Source organism: Nerophis lumbriciformis, linkage group LG12 (assembly GCF_033978685.3).
Source record: "Nerophis lumbriciformis linkage group LG12, RoL_Nlum_v2.1, whole genome shotgun sequence".
Lineage (NCBI taxonomy): Eukaryota > Metazoa > Chordata > Actinopteri > Syngnathiformes > Syngnathidae > Nerophis > Nerophis lumbriciformis.
Window position 1 is genome coordinate 9509556 of NC_084559.2, and position 12341 is coordinate 9521896.

General features: G+C 42.5%; 1 protein-coding gene across 1 annotated transcript; it reads left to right on the forward strand.

Moving 5' to 3' along the window:
- The first annotated feature begins 1288 nt into the window (after positions 1 to 1288).
- On the forward strand, positions 1289 to 9423 carry atp5meb (ATP synthase membrane subunit eb). The gene is made up of 4 exons (XM_061985749.2): positions 1289 to 1436; positions 5506 to 5560; positions 5633 to 5731; positions 9207 to 9423. Exons 1-4 carry the CDS (start codon positions 1401 to 1403, stop codon positions 9230 to 9232), a joined length of 216 nt encoding a protein of 71 aa, XP_061841733.1. The 5' UTR covers positions 1289 to 1400; the 3' UTR covers positions 9233 to 9423.
- Positions 9424 to 12341: the final 2918 nt, after the last annotated feature.

Below are 12341 nucleotides of genomic sequence, written 5' to 3' on the forward strand. Positions count from 1 at the left end.
AAATTAGATTTTAAATAGATTCAGGCGGGTGGCAGTTAAACCAATTGGGAAATATATATACATAGTTAAATGTTGTTACCCACATACGAAAAACGAGCAGGCACCTGCAGCATATGCCACAACAGAAGAAAAAAAAAAAGAGATGGACACTTTTACGGAGCGGAGAAGGGACGCCTCGCCGGGGTCCGGGACCGAGGCCCCTTCCCCCGAGAGGGCCCCACCGGGAGCCGTAGCTGAGGCGATCCGCGAGAAGGGCCCGACGCACGTCCAGGGTCACCACCGCGCCCACCGCACCGACACCCCGCCTCGTCCGCCTTCGCCGCGGCCGGCGTCACGCGCAGCAGGTAAGCAGCTTACCTGCCCGCCACCCCCGTTGGCCGGGGGCTCGTAACAGGGGTCACTCCGCGCGCTCCGCCCGCGCAGCTTACCTGCCCGCCACCCCTGTTGCCGGGGGCGCGTAACAGGGGTCACTCCGCGCGCAGTGCGCTCACGAAAGGGGTGGGGCTCACCCTGGTTGATATAGACAGCAGGACGGTGGCCATGGAAGTCGGAACCCGCTAAGGAGTGTGTAACAACCCACTTGCCGAATCAACTAGCCCTGAAAATGGATGGCGCTGGAGCGTCAGGCCCATATACCCGGCCGTCGCCGGCAGCGAGACGCGCTTGGAGGTGCGCTCAGCGCGGCTCCCATATGATTGCGCACTGGTGTGCGTCTGGGTCGTGACAGCGTGGCACGCGAATGTCTGTGCTGCATTGGATCAGTCTCCTTTCTTTAACAGGCAAAAGCTTTATAACCTCACTAATGCCTTGCATCGTCTATATTAGATATATAACAACGGGTGGGTGCGGGCGGGTGCGGTGTTGATTAAATGTTACATCGGGTGGATGGCGGATGGTTGACGACTTTCTGATGCGGTTGCGGATGAAATAATTGCCTATCCGCGCATCTCTACAGATTTGTTTTTGTATTTTTGGTCCAATATGGCTCTTTCAGCATTTTGGGTTGCCGACCCCTGTTATAGGGTAATAATTTCGCCACACCTAGTGTGTGTGTGACAATCATTGGTACTTTAACTTTAATGTTTAGTTACACCAAGTCATGAGTGTAACACTAAGCTTCATCACTTTGACTTGTAATATCTCTAATTCTGCTGGTGTTTTATGCTTTTTTTTATTTTTGAAACATGTACTATACATATAATACAATAAAGTCCCATATAAAATGATGTTTGTAGCTCCTGTCCAGAGGGGGGCAGCACTGGTTGCAGCTCCTGTCCAGAGGGGGCAGCACTGCAACACTGACAACTTGCTAAAGAGAGGAAGTCACCGCTTACCCACAATCCTCTGCGGCGATAAAGTGACCTCTGCTGCTAACTCCAGTCTATTAAAGTCATAAAGTCATGGCTCCTCCGGTTGCGGTGTCTCCGTTGATTAAGGTTAGTTTCCCCTAACATACCTTTTATCATTTGGTCCACTTTATATTGCGACCGTTATCTGGAATCCAGTTCGGCAGTCTTACAGCCAGAGGCTAATACATGCTAGCTGTCCGTGCTAAGTGTGTTAGCATTAATGATCAATATTCTCTCAATATTTGTGTTGCTTTCACCTAAAATGATGATGTCAAATGCTACTCTTTAAACTCGACGAGTTAAATTAGGACGCTAATGTCAAAATGCGGTCGGCATGTAACGTAAGTGTTGCAAGTACAACGCGGTGTTGACGTGTCTGAAAGGGACAAGCGGTAGGAAATGGACGGATGTGTGAAACTATCAGAGGTGGGTAGAGTAGCCAGAAATTGTACTCAAGTAAGAGTACTGTTACTTTAGAGATTTATTACTCAAGTAAAAGTAAGGAGTAGTCACCCAAATATTTACTTGAGTAAAAGTAAAAAGTATGTTGTGAAAAAACTACTCAAGTACTGAGTAACTGATGAGTAACATACACACACATATCATATATATATATATATATATATATATATATATATATATATATATATATATATATATACATAGATATATACAGTATATAATTTATATGTATTTATTTAGCTGTTTTTGTTTACATGTTAAAGGTGTTTTAATGAATATACATGCATGTTTAACACATATAGATTCCTTTCTTTCATGAAGACAAGAATATAAGTTGGTGTATTACCTGATTCTGATGACTTGCTTTGATTGTAATCAGACAGTAGTGATGATAACGTCCACGTTTTCAAATGGAGGAGAAGAAAAGTTCCTCCTTTCTGTCTAATACCACATGAAAGTGGTTGGTTTTTGGCTTCTTATTTGTCCAGCTTCTATATTCGTTTTTATACACTTTACAAGAAATACATTGGCGGCAAACTCCGTAGCTTGCTGGCTTGTTTGCGCTGGCTTTCGAAGACTCTTGTTTTGAAAGCGCAGGCGCGATGGAGCGGCACTTTTATTGTGAAGACAGGAACGTCCTCATGTGCGGTCAGTCTTTAGGCTTTTGACGGGATGTACGGTTGAAATAAAAAAGTATCTTTTTTCCTTCACACTTTTGATTGATTGATTGGAACTTTTATTAGTAGATTGCACAGTACAGTACATATTCCGTACAATTGACCACTAAATGGTAACACCCCAAAAAGTTTTTCAACTTGTTTAAGTCAGGTCATGTGACCACCTGGCTCTGTTTGATTGGTCCAACGTCACCAGTGACTGCATCTGATTGGTGGAACGAAGTGAAACGTCACCAGTAAGGCAGGCACTATGAAGGTCTGTCTGACAGACCAAAACAAACAAAGCGTGCATTAACAGATCGATAAAAATTAGTAGCGAGTAGCGAGCTGAATGTAGATAAAAGTAGCAGAGTAAAAGTAGCGTTCCTTCTCTATAAATATACTTAAGTAAAAGTATGTTGCATTAAAACTACTCTTAGAAGTACAATTTATCCCAAAAGTTACTCAAGTAGATGTAACGGAGTAAATGTAGCGCGTTACTACCCACCTCTGGAAACTATTACATTGCACTTATTCCTAATACAACTACCATGTGACGTAATGATTTATTGCCCTCTTTACCTATGGTGTCCAATCCACTTTATTTGTATAAGCACATTTAAACAACAAAAATGTTTCCAAAGTGCTTAAACTTCCTTTTTATTGTCATTCAAATTTGAACTTTACAGTACAGATAAGAACGAAATTTTGCTGCACAACAATATTAAAAACAATATTCAAATATTATCCTTAGCTCCAACAATGACTGAATTAAAACGAAATAAATAAATAAATATAAAAACAATATGAAATAAATATGATTCAAAACTATTTTAAATAATAAAACCAATTAAAGCTGCAAGCAGCATTGGTCGGGGCCGCGTATTTGGCAGGTGCTAGTCCTAAATGTCCCAATACTTTTGTCCAGTGATAGTCATAAGTGTCCCAATATTTTTGTCTACTTTTAGTCTGAAGTGTCCCAAGACTTTTGTCTAGTGTACCTACCTTGTCTGCATTGTGTGGGCACGTTGGTGCTTCCTGCTTTTAAGCAGCCATCTTAAAAAAAACAGCAGCGCAGCAGCATCAGCGCAGCGGGTCTTTGAAGGGTCATAAAATCAAAACCGGAGCAGTTAGAAAAAAAGCGCTTCTGTCATTGTAATCACAAGGTTTCAATCTCTCTCCTGTGTTAGTTTGAAGGCGAAACTACAAACGCGCTCAGAGGAGATAGTTTTTGAAGGAAGGTGACCTGTTTTTACAAAAAATGTGTTTTGAAGGGGGAATAGCAAACTTCCTGTTGATTTTTGCTGGGGGTTGTCAATTTATGAAATGTAGGTCTAAGAGAGACCTACATAGAGGTTTTTGTTTCATGTCTCTCCGACCTTCCCAGTGGGAGTTACAGGCAGTTATGTCATGTTTTTCTTCCGAGGAGCAGTTTTTTTTGCGTTTTATTAAAAAATTGCAGTAGAGCGCAATTTTGAGATTTGGGGTTAGGTTTTTTTTTTTAGATCGCAATGTTTGCCAGTCCTGATGTCTGCGTTTCGTTTGGTGAGTTTTGAAGCATGTTAAGGGGGTCAAAATACAGCTCAAAGAGGCAAAAGTGACTGTTTTTAGTACTTTTTTGTCTTGAAGGGGGAATTGCCAACTTCCTGTTGATTTTAGCCCGAGGATGTACAATTATGAGAACTAGGTCTAAGTCAGACCTACATAGAGGATTTTGTTTCATGTTTTTCCGACCTTCCTAGTGGGAGTTACAGGCAGTCTAGTTTTTTTTTTCCTAGGGGGCGCTAGAGCGCAATTTTGATTTTTGCGGTTAGTTTTTTTTATTAAAAGACAATTTTCGCAGGTCCTGATGTGTGGGTCAAATATGGTAAGTTTTGCATGTTAAGTGGGTCAAATTAGTGCTCAAAGAGGCGGCGGAAGAATAATAATAAAGAATAATAAAACCTTACAAATTCAATAGGTCCTTATGTCCCATTGCATAAGGACTCCCTGTGGGAGTCCTTATGCAATGGGCCATGCGGGCCCTAATTAAAACAATATATAAAAATCCATCCATCTTCTTCCACTTATCCAAGGTCGGGTCGCGGGGGCAGCAGCCTAAGCAGGGAAGCCCAGACTTCCCTCTCCCCAGCCACTTGGTCCAGCTCCTCCCGGGGGATCCCGAGGCGTTCCCAGGCCAGCCGGGAGACATAGTCTTCCCAACGTGTCCTGGGTCTTCCCTGTGGCCTCCTACCGGTCGAACGTGCCCTAAACACCTCCCTAGGGAGGCGTTCGGGTGGCATCCTGACCAGATGCCCGAACCACCTCATCTGGCTCCTCTCCATGTGGAGGAGCAGCGGCTTTACTTTGAGCTCCCCCCGGATGACAGAGCTTCTCACCCTATCTCTAAGGGAGAGATCCGCCACCCGGTGGAGGAAACTCGTTTCAGCCGCTTGTACCCGTGATCTTGTCCTTTCGGTCATAACCCAAAGCTCGTGACCATAGGTGAGGATGGGAACGTAGATTGTCCGGTAAATTGAGAGCTTCGCCTTCCGGTTCAGCTCTTTCTGCACCACAACGGATCGATACAGCGTCTGCATTACTGAAGATGCCGCACCGATCCGCCTGTCGATCTCACCATCCACTCTTCCCTCACTCGTGAACAAGACACCCAGGTACTTGAACTCCTCCACTTGGGGCAGGGTCTCCTCCCCAACCTGGAGATGGCACTCTACCCTTTTCCGGGCTGTGTTGGCCCTGTGATGAGGTGGCGACTTGTCCAGGGTGTACCCCGCCTTCCGCCCGAATGCAGCTGAGATAGGCTCCAGCACCCCCTGCGACCCCGAAAGGGACAAGCAGTAGAAAATGGATGGATGGATGACATATTTAAGATTTAGGTTTGATTGAACATTTAGATTTAATATTTAGAGTCAAGATTTAATTACAAATTGAGAAAAGTGAGTTAAATCTGAGAAGTATATCAGCTAGAAAAGTGAGACTGACCTTTTACATTGGACATCCCCGTATTTACCTGTGTGGTATGCACCTTTACATCCCAGACTGCCAGGTATTCAGCGTTGATTGCTGGTGTCCTTTATGGCAAAATGAGATATGGTAAGTTACTGACACTCCACATTCTGCTGCTGTGGTGTAAATGTAAACCTAAACACACTTTCATGTCCACAGCCAAACTGAAGCCTATTGGGGCTGAGGAGCGCAGGATCGAAGAAGAGGAGAAGAAGATCCACGAGGAGCAGCAGCGCATCGCCAAGCAGCTTGCAGAAGGTACCGTGTCTGACATATTTTAATAGTGATGCACCAACATGTCGGCCACTGGAAATATTCAGCCAAAAATTGCGTTTTTTTGGTTTTGGACGAAATTCTCTTCTCACCGAAACGTCATGGTGATGGCGTAAACAAGATGCATGTGGTGGTGTATAGCGCAGGTGACATAGACCTGCAAGAAGCCATGTGCCAAACCTGCAGTGTGCAAATATTAGGGGTGTAACGGTACACAAACATGTCGGTTCGGCACGTACCTCGGTTTAGAGGTCACGGTCCGGTTCATTTTCAGTACAGTAAGAAAACAACAAAATATACATTTTTTGGTTATTTAATTACCAAATTTGTAAACAATGGCTTTATCCTTTTAACATTGGAACACTATAATAATTCTGCCCACGTTAATCAACATTAAACTGCCTCAAGTTGTTGCTCAGATTATAAGCCGCGCCTTCAATGAACGGCATATTTCAAAACTTTGTCCACCTATAAGCCGCCCCGTGTTGTAAGCCGCATCTAACTGCGCTAAAGGAATGTCAAAAAAACAGTCAGATAGGTCAGTCAAACTTTAATAATATATTAAAAACCAGCGTGATGTGGGCGCGCATGGAGTCGTATATCAACATGGACGGAGCTGCGTGAAAAAAGCCACCCGGCCTCTTCGCGTAAACTTACCTTAACCACTCGCTCATCTTTTCTTCATCCATCCATCCCTTCGAGTTAGCTTTTATGATGACGCCGGCTGGAAAGGTCTCTTTTGGCAAGGTCTTCCTTTTGAATATCACCATGAGTGGAAGTTTCTGGCCATTAGCATGGCAAGCTAGAACCACAGTGAAGGATGACTTCTCATTCCCTGTGGTGCGAATATTCACCGTACGTGCTCCCGTTGTATCCACAGTGCGGTTCACAGGAATATCAAAAGTCAGTGGAACCTCGTCCATGTTGATAATGTTCTCTGGCCGGATCTTTTTTTCAGCTATCTTGTTTTTACAATATGCACGGAAAGTAGCCAGCTTTTCTTGAAAGTCTTTAGGCAGTTGCTGTGAAATAGTAGTCCGTGTGCGGATGGAGAGATTGCGTCTTTTCATGAACCGGAAACCTGTCGCCATTTTGTGGTCTTTACAGATGTAAACACACAAAGGAAATGAAACGTAATATCCGCGTGCTTCTTCTTCTTCTACGGGGGCGGGTGGTTGCTTACAGTAGAAGAAGAAGCGCTTCCTCTTCTATGGGGGCGGGTGCTTACCTTGGCGGTTGCTTACCGTAGAAGAAGAAGCACTTCCTCTTCTACGGGGAAAAAAGATGGCGGCTGTTTACCGTAGTTGCGAGACCTAAACTTTATGAAAATGAATCTTAATATTAATCCATATATAAAGCGCACCGGGTTATAAGCCGCACTGTCAGCTTTTGAGTAAATTTGGGGTTTTTAGGTGCGGCTTATAGTGCGGAAAATACGGTATGTAAATGTTATATTTTTATCAACATGTGATAGCAGGGACCCTGCCATTCAAAACTAGGCTGCTGCATTACTAATGATTAATGTAACTATAGCTGAAAAAATAGTACAATAGCAATAGGAGAGACTATTCATCCCTGAACACCATGGAGTTCATGTAGGCTTAATGATGCACTTACATTATTATATCAACTATCAGAGACAGAAAGTCTTCATTTAACATAATGTCCTTTTTTGCTGCTTCAACACAACTCAATCAACACAGAAAAGGGTAAAGTGAAATAACAGACAGACAGGGCTTTGCTGTCCGTAACACACACACACCGCAAAATGAGCTAACGTTACGCTAAAAGCGAATTAGCCTTCACCTCAAGCCAGGACTGCGAGCGAGCTGAGCTGCCGTTTAGGTTTCTAGAAGGTCAACGGGCTCATAGTGATGTTACTAGTAGTTGACTGGGAGGTGTTTATTATCATTTGGGGAGAGTCCGCTGCCTCATGATTACCTGCTGATTGGCTGTTACCGCTCTGTGTGTAACCAATCAGATGGTTGTGTGGGTGGGACAATGCTGGGTGTTGTGTAGAGGACTGACAGAGGCAGAAGGAAGCGGAGGCGGCTACTTAATGTTCATGTGGAAACTCGTTCGGTACACCTCCGAACCGAAACCCCCGTACCCAAACGGTTCAATACAAATACACGTACCGTTACACCCCTAGCAAATATTAAAAAGGTAGTGGTGGCTGCGCCTGTGAGTGCTTTGTGGAGGTGGAGGCTCACAGCTGTCTCTAAACACAACCCCCGTCTCCAATAACACCAGAAAAAGATTTAGCTTTGTCACCAGTCCTTTTTAAATAAAGACAAAGTCACTAAAATAATTGTACAATTCTTCATATTAACTCGGAATGAAGAAATGAAAAGTGCTACTTCAGTGATACATATTTCAAAATTGCTAATTCGCTCATTTCGCTGTCAGTCAAAAAGGGATTCAGTCTCAGATCATTTAATCCTGTGTTTTTCAACCTTTTTGGAACCAAGGCCAAAAAATGCTGAGGCACACCACCAGCAGAAATCATTAAAAAACCAAACTCAGTTGACAGTAAAAAGTCGTTGGATATGACTTTAAAGCATAACCAAGCATGCATCACTATAGCTCTTGTCTCAAAGTAGGTGTACTGTCACCACCTGTCACATCACACCCTGACTTATTTGGACTTTTTTGCTGTTTTCCTGTGTGTAGTGTTTTACTTCTTGTCTTGCGCTCCTATTTTGGTGGCTTTTTCTCTTTTTTTGGTATTTTCCTGTAGCAGTTTCATGTCTTCCTTTTGAGCGATATTTCCCACATCTACTTTGTTTTAGCAGTCAAGAATATTTCAGTTGTTTTTATCCTTCTTTGTGGGGACATTGTTGATTGTCATGTCATGTTCGGATGTACATTGTGGATGCCGTCTTTGCTCCACAGTAAGTCTTTGCTGTCGTCCAGCATTCTGTTTTTGTTTACTTTGTAGCCAGTTTAGTTTTAGTTTCGTTCTGCATAGCCTTCCCTAAGCTTCAATGCCTTTTCTTAGGGGCACTCACTGTTTGTTTATTTTTGGGTTTAAGCATTAGATACCCTTTTACCTGCACACTGCCTCCCACTGTTTCCGACATCTACAAAGCAATTAAGCTACCTGCTGCCACCTACTGATATGGAAGAGTATTACACGGTTACTCTGCCCAGCTCAAGACAGCACCGACACTCAACAACAACACATCATTTGCAGACTATAATTACTGCTTTGCAAAAAATATTTTTAACCCAAATAGTTGAAATTAGATAATCTCCCACGGCACACCAGACTGTATCTCACAGCACACTAGTGGGGGTTGAAAAACACTGATTTAATCATCATGCTGAAGTCCAGCATCCAGGCCAGCCCACTGTCCATAGACTCACTTTATTATTGTAAAACACATTATTTGTATTTTATATCGTTGGAATACTAGTGGTAAATATTTTCATGATTGTTTTATTTTTGTCTTCACAGCAAATGAAGAAACCATCCTGAAATAGACCTTCACTTCCAGGACAATTTTCATTCTAGAGCCACTCCAACAACATCCATGCTGGGCCATTCACTCACCCTTGATGTGGACGTGTAGAGAAGTCTTTTATTCCTGCTTGTTAGAAACCCTCATACGGATTCATGTCTCTGGAACTGTAAATATTAAGTTCAGACTTGATAATAAATCATGTCGTTAACAAATTTATGTAATAATGTAGTCCTTCCAAGTTTCCAAAAGACACAATTACCGCACTCCCAACTCCTGCATTAATATAGGGGTGTGACGGTACGTGTATTTGTATTGAACCGTTTCGGTACAGGGGTTCCGGTTCGGTTCGGAGGTGTACCGAACAAGTTTCCACACGGACATATTAAGTAGCGTAACGCACGTTGTGTAAACAATGCACACCGAGGCAAAACACACGGCATGCTAGCAGCTAACGGGCTAGGATAGACTGACCATACGTCCTCTTTTCACCGGACATGTTCTCTTTTGCAAAGCTGTCAGGGCGGAGTTTCTTAAATGCCTCAAATGTCCGGCATTTTGAGTTAGAGTTGCGTGTATTTTCAATGTACGTTCAGGGTTAAGAAGGGGTTAAAAACAAAACAAACTGCAGCATTGGTGAGGGAGGGGCAGAGACAGAGAGAGAGAGAGAGTTATGATAAACGCGCATGCGTCGCCAGGCTCTGCTTTTTATCCATAGATTTATCCCATTTAATTTGTTATCTATAGCAGGGGTGTCAAAAGTGTGCCCCGGAGGTTATTTGCGGCTCACAGCTAATGTTTTAAAGGCCCACGGCACATTCTAAAAATACTATAATAATATTAAAGCTGCAAGCAGCGTTGGTCGGGCCCGCGTATTTGGCAGGTGCTAGTACTAAGTGTCCCAATACTTTTGTCAAGTTTTAGTCCCAAGTGTCCCAATACTTTTGTCAAGTTTTAGTCCCAAGTGTCCCAATACTTTTGTCCAGTTGTAGTCCCAAGTGTCCCAATACTTTTGTCCAGTGTAAGTGTCCCAATACTTTTGTCCAGTTGCCCAATGCTTTTGTTCAGTGGTAGTAGTAAGTGTCCCAATACTTTTGTCCAGTGGTAGTCATAAGTGTCCCAATACTTTTGTCTACTTTTAGTCTGAAGTGTCCCAAGACTTTTGTCTAGTGTACCTACCTTGTCTGCATTGTGTGGGCACGTTGGTGCTTCCTGCTTTTAAGCAGCCATCTTGAGAAAACAGCAGCGCAGCGGTTCTTTGAAGGCTGATAAAATCAAAACCGGAGCAGTTAGAAAAATTATTTCGATAACTTTTATTTGGAAGGGTTCAATCTCTCTCCTGTGTTAGTTTGAAGCTGAAACGACAAACGCGCTCAGAGGAGATAATGTTTGAAGAGAAGTGACCGGTTTATTAAAAAAAAATTGTTTTGAAGGGGAAATTGCAAACTTCCTGTTGATTTTTGCTGAGGGTTGTCAATCTATGAAATGTAGGTCTAAGTAAGACCTACATAGAGGTTTTTGTTTCATGTCTCTCCGACTTTCCCAGTGGGAGTTACAGGCAGTATTGTCATTTTTTTCTTCCGAGGAGCAGTTTTTTCTGCGTTTTATTAAAAAATTGCGGTAGAGCACAATTTTGAGATTTGGGGTTCGGTTTTTTCATTAGATCGCAATTTTAGCCAGTCCTGATGTGTGCGTTCAGTTTGGTGAGTATTGAAGCATGTTAAGGGGGTCAAATTACAGCTCAAAGAGACAAAAGTGACTGTTTTTAGTACTTTTTTGTCTTGAAGGGGGAATTACCAACTTCCTGTTGATTTTTGCCCGAGAATATACAATTATGAAATCTAGGTCTAAGTCACACCTACATAAAGGTTTTTGTTTTATGTCTTCCTTCCTAGTGGGAGTTACAGGCAGTCTAGTTTTTTTTTTTCCGTAGGGGGCGCTAGAGCGCAATTTTGAGTTTTGTGGTTCGGTTTTTTAAAAAAAAGGCAATTTTCGCAGGTCCTGATGTGTGGGTCAAATATGGTGAGTTTTGAAGCATGTTAAGTGGGTCAAATTACAGTTTAAAGTGGCGGCGGAAGAATAAAGAATAATAAAACCTTACAAATGTAATAGGTCCTTATGTCCCATTGCATAAGGACTCCCAAAGGGAGTCCTTATGCAATGGGCCATGCGGGCCCTAAAAACAAAAACATAACAGTGAAATAAAAAAGCTTAAAGGTGAAATGTCATTTAGAAAAGTTGCAATGTTGACTAATAAAACAAAGCTGTTTTTTTTTCTTTCAAACTGTCATTGCTCAAAACATAATATTGAATCAAAATCAATGTTATTATGAATTATTGACCTATCCAAGGTTCCCATTACTTCACATCAAATATTATACTAAGAAAAATATTTTTGGTGGAAGATTTAGCAAATTTGGTAAATAAATAACCCAAAAATGTATATTTTGTTGTTTTCTTATTGTACCGAAAATGGACCGAAGGTACGTACCGAACCCAAATTTTTGTGTACCGTTACACCCCTAATGTTTCGGTCATTACATTTTTGTTCCATGAATGGGAACTGAAAAACAAAAAACGAATGGTTTACTTGAATTTCATTTTTGAAAAAAAAGTTGAACACAGTTAGTTACCACACAAGAAATGACCATAGGGACGAGATGATAGAAAATGTTGCGGAGGAATGAAACAATCTGCTCTGACTCATTTGTCTCTTAAATTAGGAGCTCGTTTATGAGCAAAATTGGGGAACTCCTGAAATACATGACTTACCTGAGGATGGCTCTCCAAAATGTAGCAGTATCTCTTCATGCAAATTGAAATCCCAAGTAATGTTAGAAAAGGTAATAGCACAAACTAAGCCTGGGGACTTGGAAGAACAAACACTTGATTTCAATTAATACTTCCTATCCTCAGCCTTCCCGGTAAGGTCTATTCAGGTGTACTGGAGAGGAGGCTACGCCGGATAGTCGAACCTCGGATTCAGGAGGAACAGTGTGGTTTTCGTCCTGGTCGTGGAACTGTGGACCAGCTCTATACTCTGGGCAGGGTCCTTGAGGGTGCATGGGAGTTTGCCCAACCAGTCTACATGTGCTTTGTGGACTTGGAGAAGGCATTCGACCGTGTACCCC